The sequence below is a fragment of the Macrosteles quadrilineatus genome, unplaced genomic scaffold (genome assembly GCF_028750875.1).
Source record: "Macrosteles quadrilineatus isolate MER2022 unplaced genomic scaffold, UCM_ALF_1.0 Scaffold_6__1_contigs__length_79288215, whole genome shotgun sequence".
NCBI lineage: Eukaryota > Metazoa > Arthropoda > Insecta > Hemiptera > Cicadellidae > Macrosteles > Macrosteles quadrilineatus.
In genome coordinates this window covers 51,674,187-51,695,194 of record NW_026542599.1, presented here as the reverse complement: position 1 = coordinate 51,695,194, position 21,008 = coordinate 51,674,187, and the positions used below count along the sequence as shown (strand labels likewise).

Sequence of the window (21,008 nt, the reverse complement as noted above, 5' to 3'; positions counted from 1 at the left end):
ACAGATTTTAATGATGTTTATCCAGTGCTTATAATTTATTTTAATCGTAGGGCCTACATTTTGTTCTAATGTGAAAATTTTTTTACCAATGAGTTGTGTGAACCACGAGATATTTTTTTTTACTTTGTAATAAGTAAAAATGTCACTGCACCTAATTGTGGCACAGCAAATGTTTGAATTATCTATCATTGCTGTTGTAGCATAAATGTTTTATAATTTACACATAAAATATCCCTATAAATTGCTTAATGACAAGTCCAAAGTATCAGAAAACTCAAATGTTTCCATAGCAGGTGCTGTAAACTCTCTGAAAAATACAAAGATCAATAATGTCCTTACATTAATTAAGTCCTCTCTTACTAAAAATTTTTTCATAACCGCACTGTTCCAAAATTCAGATCTATAGTGGCATCGTGTCCGTATATTCATTGCATCCCTGGGTATCATCATTCAGAGTTGTGCCAATCATTTAAATAAAATATTCACAAGTTATTAGTGAACATGAAACAAATAACCAACCTGTACCAACTGTTTTGAAACAGTTGACTATTATGGAATTACTTAATTAGCCTAATCTGAATTGTCAGTGTTTACAATTTTGAAATTGAAAGTTTTATGTTATTTTGTCAGGTTGGAGATGCTCCATGCTTTTTGAATTTTGTTTTTCGTGGTACTGTAACCTTTACTTAACCTATAAGCATGTTAATAATTTACCAAGATTGCATGTTGTTTTGGTCTAACTAAGGCCCAATTCACACCGAACGGACGTCGGGCGGAGACGTGGCACGGACGTGGCGAGGACATATGTCCGTTCCTCGCCTCCCCATGTAAACAAATTGGTCAATGCACACACAAGTGACGTGGCGCGGGCGGCCGCCCTCCCGCCACCGCCACGTCGCTTTGGCGTCCCTCGTGGCGTATCGGAAGTGGCATGTCCGTAGCGCGCCCGTTGTTCGGACTGCAAATATTGTACTGTACTTACCAACCTTCTTGTGTATAGTGTGCTTGTACTTACAAACCTTGTTGTGTAGAGTTATTTTTGTGTGTAGATTGTGAGTTGTTTCTTCACTATGCGAGACGACATTGAATTTAATATCAAATTTTGTGAGGAAGTAGAACAATTCCCTTGTTTGTACTAATTAAGTTGACAGAAATTAACTAACACCATTGACATTAATAGAAATAAGCAAAAACCAAAGCTTCTAGTCTACATACAGGTTGTCTCGCCACTGTACCGTCCCTTCACCGTCCCTTCGGTGTGCATTGAACACGCCACGTCACTGCCACGTCTGTGCCTCGTCCGTGCCACGTCTCCGCCCGACATCCGTTCGGTGTGAATTATGCCTAAGGAGTTGTGCCATGTTGCCAGACACACAATATGTGCTCTGTGGACAGCGATCATTTTTGTAATTTTCCTTAATCTTTCATAAATTAATCATCAAAGGATAGTAGACTCACCCTATTTTAACCAATCCTCACAAGACTAGCCTTTCTTGTTTAACCAAACAGATCTGTAAAAACAGACGACTGTTTAGAGATATAGCCTAAGTGGTTTTCTTGGTAACATAGCTGACCAATTATTTGCAGTAAATCATTGCTTAAAATCAATTTGTCTCCTACATAACCTAATAATGCCTAATAGGAACACTTTCTTAGAAAAAAATACACTATGAAATTACAGTACATTTATGGTAAATAATTATGTATGTATTTCTCGTCCATTTACTTGAAAAGTCAGGCAGTCAACAAAGTTAGACCTGCATGAAAACGGTTCTATTTTATTGCTGCAATATGGATGAGAGCTGAATCTGCCCCATAAAGGTTTTTACCAACAGTTTTAAAATTCAGGATTGATTAACCAATCTCTATATTCCTCGGACGGAAGCAGTTAAGCAGAGCAACAGTTCATTTGGGGTCAGTAAAAAGAGTTAACAATTTTATTTCCCTTGTGTTTATACTTGCAGCCAGCCGTGCCACCAGCTCCCCAGGCACCGTGGGTAGTTAGTGCTGAAGAGAGACAAAGATATGACGTTATGTTCCACCACGCTGACGTGGACAAAGACGGCTTCGTCTCGGGACATGAGATCAAAAATGTATTTCTGCAGTCAGGCGTTCCACAACAAGTGCTCGCTCACATATGGTAAGACCTTGCGATGTAGTCAGTATTTCTATTAGTATTTAAAAATACAGCATAATTTAACAGAGTTTCCACGAACGTGGAAGGTTTGGGATATTAGTTTAATTATAGGGAAAGATAGAGGAGTGTTTTGAAAAAGGCCAAAACTCACTGATGGTTAGGAAAGTTAGAGAAATTGGATTAGGCAGAAAAAAGCTTATAAAACCAGAAAAGTTAATGAAAAATACAATGCACTCAAATATTTGTTGGAAAAGTTCCCATGTTGAAGTGAAAAAAATACTTTTCTAATTTGTTGTTAATCCTTTGTTTTAATCAGGGATTAGAGCGCAGGACTTCAGTCCCTGAGGTCCCGGGTTCGATCCCCGCCAAGTCACCAATGGATTTTATCTAAGTGATAATGCCGCAACCCCTAGGTCTAGCCTGAAGTAATGTGAAAAACAATCCCAGGCTCGTGCCTAGCATCCTTAGGACAAAAAAAAAAATCCTTTGTTTTTATGTTTTTATATTGAGGCAAATGTGGGTCTATAAGGATGGTAAAAGCCGCATTATTTTATAAAATTTGGGTAATTTTAACCCTAGATAAATATTGATGTATAAAAGAATTACATGATCAAAAATGTGAGAAAGGTCAGGTTAATTACTATACCAAGGTTTGCATTACTCTATAGAATATTTGGGTTATGTTTAGATCTGTCCTTCTGTTTGAATATAACAACTTACAACAAAACAACAAAATTTAGATAAGATACTTGTTTTACAGAAAAAGGCAATAAGAATAATGTTAAATCTAGATTATAACGAGTCTGTAAAGCAACATTTTGTCAATTTGAAACTATTAACTGTGTTTAGTTTGTACGTACTGGAATGTATCGTACATGTAAAAAATAACCAGGAAAAATTTAAAACGCATTGTGAAACCCATCAATACAACACTAGGAACAAAAATAATATAGTTCTACCAAAACCCAACTTAGAAATGTATAAAAATAAGCCCTCATATGCCGGTGTACAGTTTTTAAAGTTAATACCAAATGAAATAAAAGATATTAAGGATAAAAAAAAGTTTAGACAAAAACTTAAGAATTTTTGATAGAAAAACCCATCTACTCAATAGATGAACTTTTTATGAACGTATACAGCTATAGATAGTTTTATTTTCTGTATTTTTTGTTTAGGTTAAGTATTTGTACATAGTAATTATAAGCTTGACACTATTTATTGTACGTTTTGTACATAATATAAATAAAGATAATTTGAATTTGAACTCAAATGCGACTTTGCCCATTGCATGTACATGTTTAACGGCAATAAACGATTCTTATTATTATTCTCAATGGTCATGTTTTAGGGGCCTATGTGACATGAAGCAAACGGGTAAACTGAATGGGGAACAGTTTGCCCTGGCTATGTGGCTTATCAGTCAGAAACTACAAGGGAAAGATCCTCCACCAGCCCTTACACCTGAGATGATACCACCCAGTGCGAGGGGGAAATCTGCAGAAAACCAGCCTGTAAGTGTTGTCTTATCACTGAATTTATCTTTACCGATTAAATTTAACCAGGTCTTCTTGAAATAGTTGGAACATTTTTATTTAATTTTTTTTCAACCAAAATTCTACTTTATATTGTTTTTATACAAATTGTGCTAAAATCGAAACAAGGAGAGATGGAGTTAAAAATGTCCAAAATCCAAGAATCCAAACTGTGGGACTCTTTTAACCGTGAATGAATTAATGTTTTTTTGTCAACCGTAGAAATCCCTTGAATAAGCTGTGAATTTTGTCATCAAACCTAAAAAATGGGAATGGGACGATTCCGTTCCCCGATAAAAACAGACAAAAACGAACCATCAATACTGTATATTTTTTTACAATACAATACAATCTATCTATATTATTAATACGCTACATAAAACTTTGCAAACAATAAGGCTTTTTTGTGTTAAGATTTTACCCCACATATTATATACCAAAATGTTTGTCTAGGTGTGTAGATTTGCAAACTGACCTTACATTTTTGAAAAAGTCCCTTGTGGGCTCTGCTCCAGTAGCTTTTAAAGTTCCCATGTTATCCTTATGACGATCATATTTGTTTACATTATAATCAGCTGGATAATTTAATTGCTGTTAATATTTTAGTTGCAATTTAAGGAAACATGTGCTACAAACATTTTAATGACTTAGTTGAAATTAAATAAATATAACCCCCAAGACGGATCGTATTAGTATGGTTGTTATATCTTAAATTTGTGTATTTATCGTTGTTTTGTGTCGCTATGACGGATCGAGTTAGTATGATTGTAACTTAAATTTGTGCATTTATCGTTGTTTTGTCTAGCGATAATTTGTTTATTTGTTGTTTTTCCTTTTAAATGCCTCCGACGCGACGACAACGAAACATAGACAAGAGGCGTAATCGTGATAACGACCGCAGCTACAGAACAGTGGCGCGTTAAGGGAGTTATATACATCGATGGTAATAGGCTTAACTCATCACAGTCAGCACCTGACCCTAGACAATCTCAACTATTAGGTTACAAATGCGCCCTAACACTACCCCAAAACGACTTTTCGTTCTCAATTGGCCCTCTATCAATGACCTGTATTGCCTGTACAACGAGGCACTTTGAGAAGGAGAAGTTCGGCCGGAATGCTTTAGGTTTATCAATAACGAAGATAAATATGATCTGAGTTACACACCGGTAATCTTTGAGTTGACTCTTTTAAACTCATTGTAAATATGACTGTTATTCATTTTGAAATAACTCCTGTAATACTTTTCAATTGCTCGAATTCGAGCAACATGTACACTAGTGACAATGTGAAAGCAAAACACATAAGAGTCCAGCTAATCCAAATTAATTGGGATGCGACCTTGTTTGAATTAGCCAGGAATGCAGTAAAGTTGCATTATAACAATGTATTTTAATGACCATGTATTGTTCCCATGATCACAACAACCGTGTGATGTCTCTCTCGAAAACATTGGGATCGCAGAATAATCCGTAGCTAAAAATAGATCCTTTTTCTAGGTTGAACATATATCTGCTTTGGTATATTTATGATTATGTACCTACATTTGTATACAAAATAGGTCTACAAAAATTAGCTGTGAAGCAGTAAAATCATAACCAGAGATAGGTTTCAATGTAAAAACAACCACTACAAAGAAATAATTAGACTGTTTTACGTAATTTTATTACTGAACATAATATGTCGTATTATCTTACAAATACAATATTTAGGAGAAAGTAAATGCCTTGTAGTAGACCCAAGCAAATGTAGCAAAGATAACCAGTGTACCAATAACTGTCACTGGACTTTGAAAATTCAGGATGAAATGTTCTTTTTCAACCAGAAGGCGCACAGTTCCTACCAGCTCATTTCTTTGCCAACATCTGAAATCATATAAAGTGTTATTTCACACAATATTCTGATTACCTTACCTATTAGTCTGAGGAGCAACTCAATCTTAAGAAAGTTTTTGGCCCAGCCAGCAGCTTCAGCACCAAATCTTTCTTGATCTCCTACATTACTTTAAAAATTCTAATGTCTCCTGATATTTTTGCTGCTGAATGAGCAATATCAGAACCGACACTCTCCTCAGTGGTTCCCTGATGTTTCCGGGACGGCGGCCATCTGAGTCCTTGACCCCAAGAGGGTACCGATCTTCGATTCCGGTGCGGGAAACGCTTTCGTGTAGGTGCGGAGCAGAGGTGCGTGAATGCATTTTTACCTCCTCCCCACAAAAAAAGGTCTCTTGAAATTTGATCACTTCATGGCCGTCTTGGACGTTGTGTGGATCGTTTACTGCCACCATTCTAGTTTTTACTGTGGAGTCCAGCTCCCTTTTGTTTACTTGGCCCATCTGAGCTTATTGCTTTCGATTTGGGCATTGAATCAAGTTTTTAAAAAATAGCTCGAGCCTCAAGCTTATTTCTAAGCTTTGTGTAGTCATGCTGTGTAATAAGTGGCAGCGGCTTTGGACGTGGTGCAACTGATAAGAAACTGATACTTTTTTTAAGAGTGTAAAGTGTGATGTTTCATGACGACCAATCCCATGAAGTCCAAAGCTTGTAGAAATACTATGTTTATTGCAGTTACTGTAATTTTGAACATGGTGAGATTTGGACATTGTGCAACAGTCAAATACTTTATATTGGACGTTGTGAAACAGCTCAAAAATTATATTTTGCCCGTCGTGGCACTTGTACGTTCCGAACTAAGTAGGGATGGACGAGATTGGATTTTTAGTTCGAGACGAGATTTTTTATTTCTCATAAAATTTCGAGACGAGATCGAGACGGGATTTCCCTTCTCATACACAACGGGAAATGCACGTTCGGAATTTTTACCTGATTTTGTAACATTGTTAGATGACTGTTTAAATACAAAAATAATGATAATAGGCAAGAATATTTACTATCTTTTATTAAAAAAACATCAGCATAACATTTTTTAATTAATCACACCTAAATTATTAAAAATGCCTACGATTAGGAAACATAGTGATATCAGTTAGGATAGAGTTCAACTTATCCTAAAATAAAATAAATCATAAAAGAAAATATTAATTTTTATAAAATAGTTACTTGTTTTGACTTTTTTATAGTAATAAAACATTCCTCACACTGCTAACGCTTAACAAAACTTCTCAAATGTTATTAAAATAATTAAAGTAATATTTACATTTTTGAAGAATTAATTAAATAAGAACGCCTTCGCAAAGGAAACGCAACTACAACACACTCCTGTATTGCGGGTATTGCATTGACATTCTGCAGGCGTTTTTTAATTTTTTTTTTTTTTTTTTTTATTCTTGTCTCGATAACGTGTAACGTGTAACAAGATTTAAAATTTCCCGAAAATTTCCCGAAATTTCGAGACTTGACCATCCCTAGAACTAAGCTATTCCTACACCTCTACCTATTAGTTATTGCCTGAAAATAAAGCATTTGTCACTTACGAGAACACCCTGCTGTCTTCGTACAATAAACTTTGGATTATTATCCTGTTGTATTCATCAATCTTTACCCTGCCATTGGTTTCATTCTCTAGAAGTGAGTTGGTGAGAAGTTTCTTGCCCACGTACCATTCTATTGGTATGTCACCATTTCTGTTACTGAAACATTCAAGTTTTTGCGTAGCGTTAGTTAATGTTAGTGCTGATGTTGGTTGCAATGGAGATTAATTGAATTAGTAGTGTATATTTTTGTACAATACATTTGGCTAAGGGGTTTGATGTTGAAGGATATTTATGTATTGTGCAAATGAAAAGTTTCTGATTCAGGTGATGGTCATTCAAATACCTGTTGTAAGTTAGTAGCGTTATTTATTAGTCTTGCATTCGTAAGCCAGACTGTTGGGTTGAGACTAGTCCCCACCACTATTGTATTCTACTAGATTGCTCATGGGACTTATACTTATAACAGTACTTCTTTACATTCATATCCCCTCACGGTTCTGTAGTAGTCAGTAATAAACAGTTGTAATTTAACAATCTTTTTAACTGTTCATACATTTGTAAAGTTACATTTTGCATACCGGTTGTTTACTAGCTTACTTATTTTACAAAATTATTAGACAACAATTTTAAACCTATGCCAGATAAACCAACAAACCAACCGTATATTTAAATAAAGTATTAGGCCTACGTTACCGATTTGAGACAAACTTCCTACTTATTACACCAAATGTGTCTTAGCTAAACTATTATTTTATTTAGCTAGCTTAAATTCATTAGATAAAAGTAACATAGAGGCTCAAAAAAGAACCTAGGTATTTAGAACTTTGTATGAGTGTCAAAAATGTCCAGGTTTAACTAATAACATTGACTATTGGATACAGAAGTTGTTGTATTAATAATCAAAACTAATAATTAAATCTACGAATCCTTCCTTTCATGTTCCTAATCCTTTTCCTTCCATGTTCCAGATTAAAAATGTTATTGAGGCCTATCCTAAATCAAACGGAGCAGTAAATCCTTACCAAAAACAAGACAAAAGAAGAAGAATGTTAATAATCTGGATTTAACTATTTTAATTGAAAATGCAATGTAAAGTTTACCCTACCAACTTACATTAGCACTAACCATTTGAATATCAATAATATTATTTGGATGAATAAACAAGACTAATCATATAAAATCTGGTTCACTAGCGTGGAATAGACAATCAAGTTCCAATAAGGTGGAAGAAAAAGTAAAAGAAAAATTAGTACCAAATGTAGTTATTGAGGGATGGTAAATAACTCATTGTAAGAGAAGAAGGAAATGGACGAAACTGCAAATGATATCCCTTCTCCTGGTCGAAACGGAACAAGAAATAATAGTCTTTGTAGAAGTTCAAATATTATTCCCGAATTTTATGAAGAAGTCATCATTTATATCAAACTACGTAGATAAAAGTAATCAAAGCATACCTGGAAAATAAAAAATGTATTTAACCAAAAATATTCAAATTAGATTTTTTAATCAGGTGTGTGGCTGTGTACAGTTCTTGTAATTACATCATTTGGGAAATAGTCATAATATAGTACCAATTTGTCAAATAAATAAAAATAACAAGTATATCTATAAATTCAGACTTCTTTTAACAATTTATTATTTATTCTTTTATCTTGATTCGACTCACCCCGGACATTGAATTTTGTAAGGTTTGCCGTAAACAGCAAACTGTACAGCTCGGCTTACAGCGGGAAATTCTCGAGGCAGACCTTGCTTGACGGAGTAGATACCTGCGGAGTTGTTTGCAGTTTCTATCACTTCACCGTGATCGTCAACTACCACGAACAGTACACTCTTGGGGCATGACAACTGTGAAAACAAAAACAATGAGTTAATACTTGAGCAAGAGCTATCAAAATATTGTGTAGGGAATTAGGTTGTGTATATGCAGGGCTTGATTTCAGGGGAATACTTTATACAATAGAATGACGTTCCGTAATTTATTTTCCTAAAGAAATTGTTTTTCAAGTTTTTTTTACAAATGTTATGTTGGTTATTGTTTACTTTGTCTGGATTGTAGAGTTGAGCTGACCCACCTGGTAATGCTTGTAAGAGCAATCGTTTACTGTATGAATCATTGTCTGATCTTCAGCCCCACACACACAACTAATTTTGTCCCAATTTGGGATTCCAACAGCACATACCAGACACTGCTTATGGAAGAACTGCTTGCCACCAAGATAAAAATACTTAAGAATTCGTTTTCAACAAATAATACTCTGTATAAAATTCAGCCTTTCAAAATATATTCATCCTAATCTTGCTCTTGCTTTAACAAAAATATTCAGAACGGAACACATCAGTTGGTAAATTACCTTGCAATAAGCCACCATAACCTCACCGTTGCGTTCTGAGATTGCCTTTGACCTGCGGGTGTACTCTGAGAGCAGTTGACTTCTACATGGAATCCCCTCTTCAAACATGTCTAGTAGTTCTAGATCCTTCTTAATGGTTATGTTTGTAACTATTTGTGAAGTCTGTAAGGTTTCATTGATAGGCTTAGCTTGTGCCACATTTCCCAAGGCTAGGTGTTTGTCCGTGTCAATGAAGTATGCAGTAGTAGCTTCGATAGAAGATATGATTTGGTATGGTGTTTTGTTGCGGTTAATGTTCTCTCCTTCAACCCACGTAGAAGTGTCTGCCAAGGTTTGGTTGCTGAGATGCAAAGATTTGACCATAGCAGGTGGTAAAAATGTTTTCCTTTTGGTTCTAAAGCCTGAAAAGAGACAAAAGGACTTGATGTCAAATAATTTTGTAATGTTTCTTAAATGGAGTTTCTCATGTGGGTTTCTATCAAGAGTCGACTGTAATCTACATTTCCATTTGCTAAACAAAATAACTGCAAGATAAATATTATTTTTCCAATCCCAATCGGAAAAAAAAAAAACCGATATAAATATTGTCCTTTTTATGCATACCTTACTTAAATCAGCCTTTTGATTTTTTTCTGTGTACTAAAACATTTTATTGTGAATTCCTCGATACCATACCTTGGGTGGTACCTTTTTACCAGTAATTTGTTTTCTATTGCAACAAAGTCAGTACATTTTTGAACTAAAATGGAGATTACCTCCTGCTGATTGCTCGATCCTGTTTTGGTTTCTGCTGTAGTTTCGGCCTACTAGGTCTATCTTTAAGTGTGACCAAAATATTAAAGTAATTCATCCAATTGGGTAGATCAATCAGAACCATTGAAAAACAGACACAATACAACCACGCGACAAAAATACATTAAAAGAAAATACATTTTAAAAATCTGGCTAGTATTTGCTACAGATAAGAGGACAGTGGAATATGTCACTGGAATGAAATTGTTTTTTCCTACAGTCACCCAACAATGGGTTCCTTCTACTGTTTATAGTACAGAAAGCTGCTAATTGCTGCATATTTATATACTTTGTCATACGGTTTATACTTTGGCGCACATCAGGATTCCAACGAAACAACACAAAACAGCGTGGTTCTATTATGCACGTAATCCGTGTACGCTTGGAAATAGGTTGGCAACACTTAAAGATAATTATACTATGAGCAGCTGATTGACTATTATAACTATGATTTAACCTGTCATTTCGTGTTTATAGTTTCGGTATTTCTGAACTTTCTGGACTTTTCTTTTAAACGTTTTTAATACATTCTTACGATCTTAATAAACAAGAAAATACCTTTAAAGCATTTATTAGGCGCGGAAACCACTTCAAATTACAAAAACATACGGAACTATTTTCTCAAGTCGCGGAGCACATTTCTTGCCGAGGAAAAATAGTGGAGTGATACGGATCGGTGACTACTTTCTCTAAGGAACCTATTTGTGTTGCCAGCTGAACCTAAAAACGTGTTGTATAGTATTTGAAAGACTAATTATTTACATGCTTTATAGTGAATGTAGGAAAAATATAATGTGTAACACGAGTGCAAAAGGCCTATGCTGCACTCGAGATCATTCCACTCGTAAACATTGCTCTCGTGTGCAGCAAAGTGCCACTTTCACCACTAGTTACACAAATAACTGTTGTCACACTTAAGATGGACTCTAGTTGTCCAAAACTAGGCCTATAGTAATACTAATATCACACATATCACTTGACAAACCAGGTAATTTACACCATTTTAACTTATATTTAGTACTCCTAAGGCTATTTCGCAATGTAACTTTTTAGCAGTGTTATGTGTGTTGCTAGTGTAGCAGTTAGGGTCTCGGACAATGTGAGAGGGTCAGGCTTGATCCTTGGAACATTCACCAACTTTGTAGAGGTCTGGACCACTTTTACAAGTTTTATAATTTCTTCATTCTTAATTCCACTCACACATTTAATATTTAATAGCTAACCTGTCATATACTTGTTAGCCACCACAGTACAGATGCCGGTGCGATACCGTTTCCCCGTGTGATCGCATCTGCTACACTGGGTCCACTCGGCCCACGATGTAGTGACGGTTGCGTTCAGCTCAGGTAATGCTGTGTCTGGCGCAGGGTGTGGACCAGATTTGTTGTGTTCAGGAACTACCTGTACAAACACAATTTAAAAATATAATTTATTAATAAAAAATGCATGGAATGGATTTCCTTATTAAATGAGTGTCTGTGTTTCTGTTTGTTGGGTAAATAGAACAACTACTGAATTTACAGCTGAAATAATAAAATGAATCCATTAATCTGGCCAACATAGCACCCCCTCAGGCCATGCTCTGTGGACATTCTGAGCATTGAGTAAATATTCATTGATTTGGAAGTAAATATTCATTGATTTCCATCGCAACAAATGGAAAGACCACTCACTTTGTTAACAGTTCAATAAAGTTATTAATGTTGAAGCTAGTTATTTCTCTTGGTCTTGATGCTGTTTTTCAGCATTTCCCTTTAATTGTATAAAACTAATACGCTACATGAAACTTTGTCAACAATAAGGCTTTTTTGTTTCCCACATATTATATACCAAAATGTCCGTCTAGGTGTGTAGATTTGCAAACTGACCTTGACTTTTTTTTAAAGTCCCTTGGGCTCTGTCCCAGTGGCTTTTATAGTTCCCGTGTTATCCTTATGAAGAGCATATTTGTTTACATTATAATCAGCTGGATAATTTAATTGCTGTTAATATTTTAATTGCAATTTAAGGAAACATGTGCTACAAACATTTAATGACAGTTGAAATTAATTAAATGTTTACTAATGACTTGGTTGAAATTAATTAAATGTTTACAATTTGAATTTGGGTTGTCGTAAAGATTACAATGGAAAAAAGCTAGAAAGCCTGGACAATTTGATTTACTAAAAAGAAAACTGAATGAAAACTTTGCTGCATTTCTTGAGCAATCATTGAAAGATCCAATTGCAAACTATAGAAACATAGGAAAGGGAAACATGTAGAAAACACTAAAAAACAAGATCAGCTTTTAAAAAATGATAAGATATTTACAAGAAATGTTGATTATATCGAACTGTTATTTAGGTACATCGTGAGTATTTCCATAATCTTTCTTTCAATCTACATTTTTAAAGTCATCAGAAATTATGACTGTTATTCATTTAAATTAACGCCTGTAATACTTCGCAACTGGTACATTGGCACCAGGTACACTAGTTTAGATTAATACCATGTTTTATTTTGTTTTTAATATATCCATTTTACTAAAGACCAAGATCCATGTACGGTTGATCACTTTCTACTAAATTAAAATCAAGAGGTCATAGGCCCATCTTTGTTTTATATTAACGGGCAATTAAAAGAATCTAGATTTTGTCTTAGTAAATTAAATTCAAGAATTAGTTTCATTCTACAACACAACAGGTTTACTATGAGTTTAAACTGACTTTAAAAAATGTGAAATGTCTTTAAATTAGTACAATCATGATAGAAGAAACGGAATAAAAATCCCAAAACCACCTTTAGTTGAAATAATTTATTATTTATTTTAATAATAAAATTTATCATTGTATTTATTACCTTCCTGGTTCTTTCTTTGCTGAAAATATTTACAACATAAGGTCTTGCTGAGTGATCCCCTTTCCTGCACATATACAAGCCTCCTCTAGTATCCTCCACATTATATATATACAGGCTGTCGTTTCTCAAGAATATAGTTGGGGAATCGGTTATTGCAAACACTTTGTTCATGTTGTATTCAGGTGAATAAAACCACTGAGTCGGCGTGAAAATATCTCTTGGTGACACACACACTTCACATTCTAACCTAAACAAACTATATGGTTTAGTACAGGAATTTGAAGAGGAAAATTTTATTCAAATTTAAAGGGTGTAAAATTTTTTTTGGAAAATATGTGTTACATTTTTTTATTTTTTACTGTTGATTTTCAAATAGTAAAATCTTTGGAGAACTAGTAACGAAAATTGGTTTTAGTTATTAGACTGAAAAAGGTACAATAACTGTCCATAAACTGCTGTTAATGTACGACTGACTAGGTATATGTTGTAGTTAGTGTAACAGGTTGCAGACAAATGTGATTAATATTGGCCTACTCTTGTTGTTTATTGCTATCACGACCTGACGATGGTATCAATTTCAATACAGCTATTCATGCAATTCTTTATATTAGTTCTACATAAGTTTGCATAGTGTTCTTCAGTAAAATTTACCACATTGTTCTTGTAACTATACCGGTTTGCTTAATCTACTAGGCTACCTTTTGTATTTACAAAAAAAATTCACATATTCTAAAATTTTGCTTACTACTGTAAGTTTTATTGACAATATCAAAATAACTCAAGTTATGCTTATTACTGTAAGTTTTATTGAGAATATCAAAATAACTCAAGTTAAACTAAAAAATGCATAGTAATCTGTTAGAAATCATAAAGTAATAATCCCTGGCAGTCTATTTATAGTCAATGAAAACAACAAATATAAGAAGTGCAATATAAAAAATTCAGTCTGGGAATATTTGAATTTTTGATAGTTCCTGCGGCGGCCGCTAGGTAGACTATCATGAGTGAGCGGCCAAGTCAGCTGATTGAGTGAGAAAAAGTGAGACAAACAATCGGCTTAGAGAGAGAGAGATAAAGTAGCGCGGTGGCCGCATGAAGCTCTTTTGGTGGCAAAATTCCAGTCTGACTATTCCCCATAAGCATTTTGCTTCTTGAAGGGTTTGCATTCTTATAGCTCCAGGTTCATGCGATTATTTGCTTTGCTCTGTACTTAAGTTGAAAACTATCAACTGTGATGTAGCAAGGAGTACCATTTATAAAAACTAATAGACTATTAGCCTATCTGGGTTTAAAAAAACCAAAAATTTATTTATAAAATGTGATTTGTTTTATTTATAAAATTTAGAATTTATTTATAAAATGTGGAATAGCAAGAGTGACTTTAGGTGGATTACAGAGATTAAGGAGGACATGAGAAGGTTGAAAATATCATTAGAAGATAAATTATGGAAAATAAGTCAGAGGCGCTTGCAGTACTCAAAGACAAAAATATCATCCTGCCAATAGGAGCAAACAATCAGAGACAAGGAAGAGTGGTTTCGGAAGAAGAAAGAAAACAACGTTCGGAAAGAATGAAGAAGTATTGGGCGGACAAGAAGAAGAGACAGACTTTAAAAAGAATCTAACCATTATATTGACTTAAGTGGTCCAATGCTGGCCATAAAATAATAATAACGAGAGGTCGTCCAGTGGTCGAAACTCGACCAAAAATACGTAATGTACTCACTTATCTATTTTCACCCCACACTGTAAATAAAACATGTGATTTGAGTTTCTTCCATTTGTTTTGGTTTTCTGTTTATATTTCGTTGTTATTTTCGTTACCAGCATGGCAACGCATAAGATCCATGTTAATATTTTCAAATTTTTAAACTCATTTTTTGTGCTTATCTTTGAGCCTATTTAAATTTATAAAGGGATTCTGCACACCTACAGGAAAATAGTTTTCTAACGGTATGCGTAGATTTTCCCTACGATGAACACGAGCTGAGAAAAAAGGTTTTAAAGAAACATGCTTGCCTATTAATATATAGATAGATAATAAAATGTGATTTAACTTGGTCAACAGTAATAATAATAAATCTATATTAATTAGTTATAGTAAGACTCTATAGTCTCTATTATCTGATATTTCGAAAGTAAAAGTTAATTTTAAGCACTGAAACTCTACAAAGGCTGTGACTCTTCTCACTCATTCTCTACCTCGTTAAACAATTGTGTTGTTGAAATCTTATAGTGTTTATCAAGGCCAGTGGCAAGTTTTTGTAAGGGAATGGTCCAAGACCCAGGGTTACTATACTAGTACCAATGCTTGTACTTTAGGCAGGTTTTACATCTAGCTGATTGACATTGACTAGCATTCCCCTCCGCCCGGCGACACACCAGTTCACACGACTAAGAGTCTACCGACTATTCCTAGGCGTGACGTAAAAGAATGAGCAACAAGCGACCGATATTTTTTTGATTGCATTGATGTTTTGGACAGTTATCGACGTTTTTCGTAACTAAATTTAAATTTGTTTTAGAATAATGAAATCAAAGTAATAAACTACGTACCAATTAAACTATTGTAATAGTTTTGTTTTAAAAAAAAAACCCCTTTTTGTTAAGTGGATATACCTACACTGTGTTACTACCTTCGAGGAATGCCAACGCTTTAGGAACCACCAAACGCCTACTAGCTTCATACATAGCCTGTTGACAGTCATAATAAGCTTTCCATAATCTTTTCACTTTGTCCAATTTCCTTTTATCAAGTCCAGGATAAAGAAAGTCAGTCTTTGCAGTGAATTTCATAGAAGCTCCTTGTTTCCCTTGATTGAAAACTTGAATATTGTCCTTCAAGTGTTTTGATTGTTCCCGCAATGACTTCAAATTTCCCAATCCTTTTGTACAATGAAATAACTGCACAAATAGGAGAGTTAAGATAAGAGTTATGTTTTTCATTTTATTTATTCTAATATTGTTTTTGAAGAAGTTTTTGTTGTTGTTTGAGTCATAAACAGCTGAATATATTTGATATATATTTAGTGATTAGTGTGTTTTTGAAACATTTTTTAGTGTTTTGATAAAATTCCAGGTTTAATTTACCAGCTAGGAAATATTTAGTGAGAAATAAACCAATTACAGGGTACACTTCCATATCTGTTGGCACAAACAACCGAATGAGTAATTTTGATTATTCGATTGTTTAATTCAATATATCGTTTGGTTAGTTAGGTCAGGTTAGGTTAACCTTACCTATTAATTATAATTATCGATCAATATTTTCATTCGGTTGTTTGTGCCAACAGATATGGAAGTGTACCCCAATTACAATATCTAGGTTAAATAGATAACAAAACAAACATATTATCGCTTAAGTTTGCAATCCATGAAATCAGAAAGTGTCATTCATTATTCAAAGAGTCATTATTCCTAGACAAAGAAATATTATATATTAACCTAAAACATGCCATGTTGTGTATTCAGTGTTGTGTAAAGGTAAAATTAATCAAATACCCCTTTTAAGACACTCAAATAAAAGTTTGCTTCCTCAACCACTATCGTTAGAATAAATCAAATCAATAGTTTTGTCTTTTAAAAATAAATTTTCTTGAGGTTATGATGACATCCCCATGCCTATAGTTAAAACAGCAATTGACTATCTAAAATATCCCTTATGTCATCTTGTAAACTCTTCTTTTATTACAGGTATTTTTCCTGACAAATTAAAAATTTCTAAGATTAAACCAGTTTTTAAAAAGGGAGACCCCGCTATACCTTCAAACTATAGACCTATATCTTTATTCTTTACTACCATCGTTTTCTAAGATTTATGAAAAAGCTATGTGTATAAAATTAACAGAATTTCTGGAAAGCAACAACTTGATAGATAAAGAACAACATGGGTTTCAATCCGGCAAGTCTGTGATTAGTGCTAATGTTCAGTTCATTGAATCAGTAATAGATTTGGTGGATAAGAGAAATAATGTTACTGGGGTCTTTATGGACCTCAGCAAGGCGTTTGATAGTGTATCACACTCCAAGCTGGTAAATATCTTGTTTTGTCTGGTTATCAAGGGGAGAGCTTTAGATTGGTTTAAATCATATTTAAATAACATACAACAATATGTAGAAATAACTAATGTCACAAACAATAATAAGGCAAATTTTACAGTACTTCATCTTTGGAAATTTTAAAATTTGGAGTGCCACAAGGATCAATCCTGGGACCACTGTTGTTAATATGTTATACAAAGGGTTTGCCAGATAAATTAGATAATGCTGGTGTCTGTCTATATGCTGATGGCATTAGCTTACTTGTTTCTGGTAATACCCATCAAAAAGTAGAGTCAAAAGCAAATAATCAATTTCCATATGTAAATACTTTTTTAAACAATTTAATTCTTTTAGTTAATATGAATAAGACAATGTGCATATCTTTCTCAACATATCAGAGTAATAAACAAGTTCAACATAGATTTTTGATGGAAGGGAAATGTCTAGGAGAACTGCAAAAGTTTAAATTCCTAGGACTTGTATTGGACAAAAAATTTAAATTGGAACCTTCATATTGAACATCTTGGCCGTAAAATTTCATCAGGGATTTTTGCTCTGAGAAAAATGTCTAAATTATGTCCTTTGGAAACATTAAAAACAATTTACTTTGCTTTTATTCACTTCCACATCTCATTTGGCATAATTTTATATGGGACAAACTCTCAAGAAAATTTGGAACAAATAAACGGTTCATAGAAGCACTTTGCATCATGTTAAACATTCAAGATTGGACAACTTCAGTTAAAGAACAATTTTCAAAACTTGGTATTCTTACTGTTTTTGCCCCAATATATGTTTGATTTTATCTTGTTTGTAAAGAATGATTTACCAACATTTGAGACCTTGGGTTCATGCCACAGCTAAGGGATAAGTCACAGACATAAAATCAGTTTTTTTAATCACAACTTAAAATTCTTTGAATAAACCTTCATATGCTGGGATTAAGTTTTATATCCTTCTACCTGTTAATATTGTACTAATTACAGACAAAAATAAATTTAAAAACAACTAAAAACTTTTATGTTATCCAAGCCCGTCTATTCCCTAGATGGATTTGTTGGTTGACTGTGTTGTAAGTTATAACTTTTGTATTTTTATTTAGCCTTTTTATATAGTTAGTTTTAACAATATAATTTAATTGTATAACGCCATCCTGGTGCAACATGTTGTACTCTTGAATAATGATTATATGATTATGACGACTATGATTATGCGATGTACTCCTGAGGATGTAGACATAAAAAATAACTTGTATTTTTGTTACAGGAAAACAACAACACTACACCGTATTCTAATCCAGAACTAGACATGATAAGTAAGGACATTGAACAATTAGTACGAGAAAAACAAATATTGGAAGGTGAAATAATTCAGAAGGAAGCGGACATCAAAATTAAAAATGGCGAGGTCAAAAGTTTACAGGTAAATTTTTTACAAGTTACACTGTTTACAAAATAAATAGAGAAATCTACTGGGCCCTTTGCTTTGTCCATATTATTTTATATCTCATGATGTTTTATACAACTAAAATCAGCTGATTTTGGTAATCTGAATTATTTTAAGATATACTTTTGTTCTGTATTTGTTAAGTTTAGAATATTTGAGAGCTGGTTTTGATGATTACTTCAGTGGAACCTCGATAACAACCCCTCAAAACAAGTCACACCTGATAAAAAGTGTCATTTTCTAATCCCCCTGAATTTATTTTGCATCTAATCCAGGAACATCAAGGAATGTGACAGCTGATTGTGAACAAGTTATAGGTTAGAACACACATAACCATGTGAATCCTATAAATTAAAATAAAATGGTATTGTATTGTTATACATAAAACCTTAACTATTACTGATTTGAAAAAGTGTTTTTATCAGAATTTATTTTCCAATCTGTTCATAAAAATATGAGAACAATAAGTAAAAAATGGCAGGAAGCAAGGACCTGTTCATCAACAAGTCTTGTCAAAAATTGTATCAATCATTTAAAGATTTAAAGAAATCTGTAGCTCAGGTCCAACACATGAACAACACTTTTTAGTCTGTTAATACATCGACTTATTGTCCAACAGATTAACAGCAAGACTGTTTGGATGAAAAAGTGAATCTTTAGTCAAAGCAACATTAAATTAAAACTAACAGCTGTGTTTCTATAATAATATTATTTAAAATAAAAATAAACATTTTTCCAATTGTTTACAGAGTTACAGAGTTATATAATCTTTTATGTTAATATTTTAGGGAGAACTAGACACACTGGCAGCTACATTAAAACAGTTAGAAACACAAAAAGGGGAAGCTCAAAAGAGGTTAAACGATCTAAAAAATCAGGTATGTGTCGATGGATTTTTGTTTTTAGAAAACCATGAATATTATGTAGGCCTAATGTTCTAAAACTAATTTTAAAAATAAAATTTGTAACTGACAGTTGTATTGGATTATCCCTCCGAAACTTATCTTCTTTGTAGCCATGTTGTAGGCTACCATGTGTCTAGATTGTTAACCCTATTTGGGGCGGTTTTCTCATTTTTTATAATATAAAATACAAATGTTAAATTCACAATAATTTACATTTAAGTTTTATTTGAATTGGTTGGAAATTATCGGTTTTCTATTTTTGAGTGTAATTGTATTTCATAATCTGTTTTCTGGTTTGTATGACTATCTCTATTTTTTTACCTTTCCCCCTGTTAGATTATTCAATACCTCTATTGCCTTCAGTGTACATGTTTTGGATGTAGGCTTGTGACCTGACGGGATATTTTTATATGTAATCCCAACCATTTTTGGCCATTCTAAAGTTATTTTGGTATTAAATTCTTTTAATTAAAATGGCGACCAGGCGGAGGTACGTATTTTAAGCCAAGTATAAATGAAGATGAGTGGCGCAATCTTGTAGTCTTGTTACTGATTGAGGCTGACATGTTCCTTAGACAGTACCTACTGTTAATTAATAGCACATACAGCCAATGTCAACTAAGGAACATAAAGTTTTTATACTGGAATCAAAACCACACTTTTGCCTTTTAATTTACGAAGTGGTCTAATTATCAGGTTAGTACTGCGGATAGTCGTAGTACTCACTAGTGCGGACGTTAAATGTCTCGTGTGATTGATGTTTTTGTTGAATTGAAAACTTAATCGAGACAAACACTATGGTGTAGGCCTACTGCTCATGCATTGAACATCTAATTGAAAACCATAGTTTGCAACAATAATAGCACATTAGTTTTCTCACTATAAATATGAGGTAAGAGTTGGAGGGATAAAACCAATATTTCAAGTTTTTTCATATTATAAAGCTTATTAATATTTTGTTGCAATCAGGTAAGATTGACTGTAGCATGGATCGTAATGTTACGAGAGAATGAATGCATGAACTTGAGTTCTGCATTTCACCTCTGAACATGGTTCAAGATAAGTGGTTATTGTTCAATATAGGTTGTTTATTGAACTTGTGATGTCCAAAGATGTTGTTGGCTAGCTGTATGTGCATTTGTCAAATTTTAGCTAGTACATGAGCTTTAAGTTGGGTTTTCCTGTTTCTGCATCTTTTGCTGCATACTGCAACGCAAACCCATCAATGCAGTACCCATAATGCACAATTTTTAACCATGCAGTACTGTGAATTACATTAAAGCTTTTACCTTTTGTTAGAAAAAAGTGAGCGAAGATTAATAATCCTCACCCCCAAGGCGAGAAACACAAAGCAACTTATTTCGTATAAACTTTTAAAGAGGATGATTGAGTCTTGGAGGATTTAAATCTACATTTTCTAGATGATGAAATAACGTTTATATCGTCATCTACAGTTTTAAAATAATTTAAGTCTATAAGCCTGTTCTTTATCTCGTTAACAATAATAATAATAATAATAATAATAATAAA

At 33.6% G+C, this 21,008-nt stretch overlaps 1 protein-coding gene across 4 annotated transcripts in view; it reads left to right on the top strand.

Moving 5' to 3' along the window:
• LOC128996355 (epidermal growth factor receptor substrate 15-like 1) overlaps positions 1 to 21,008 on the top strand; it is a 57,734-nt gene that overhangs the window by 18,677 nt on the left and 18,049 nt on the right. For all 4 annotated transcript variants that reach the window (XM_054421632.1, XM_054421631.1, XM_054421630.1 and 1 more), the window contains 4 exons: positions 1,965 to 2,140; positions 3,486 to 3,648; positions 18,394 to 18,549; positions 19,362 to 19,451. In XM_054421632.1, coding sequence (XP_054277607.1) covers positions 1,965 to 2,140; positions 3,486 to 3,648; positions 18,394 to 18,549; positions 19,362 to 19,451 — 585 coding nt within the window. The remainder of the gene's footprint in view (positions 1 to 1,964; positions 2,141 to 3,485; positions 3,649 to 18,393; positions 18,550 to 19,361; positions 19,452 to 21,008) is intronic.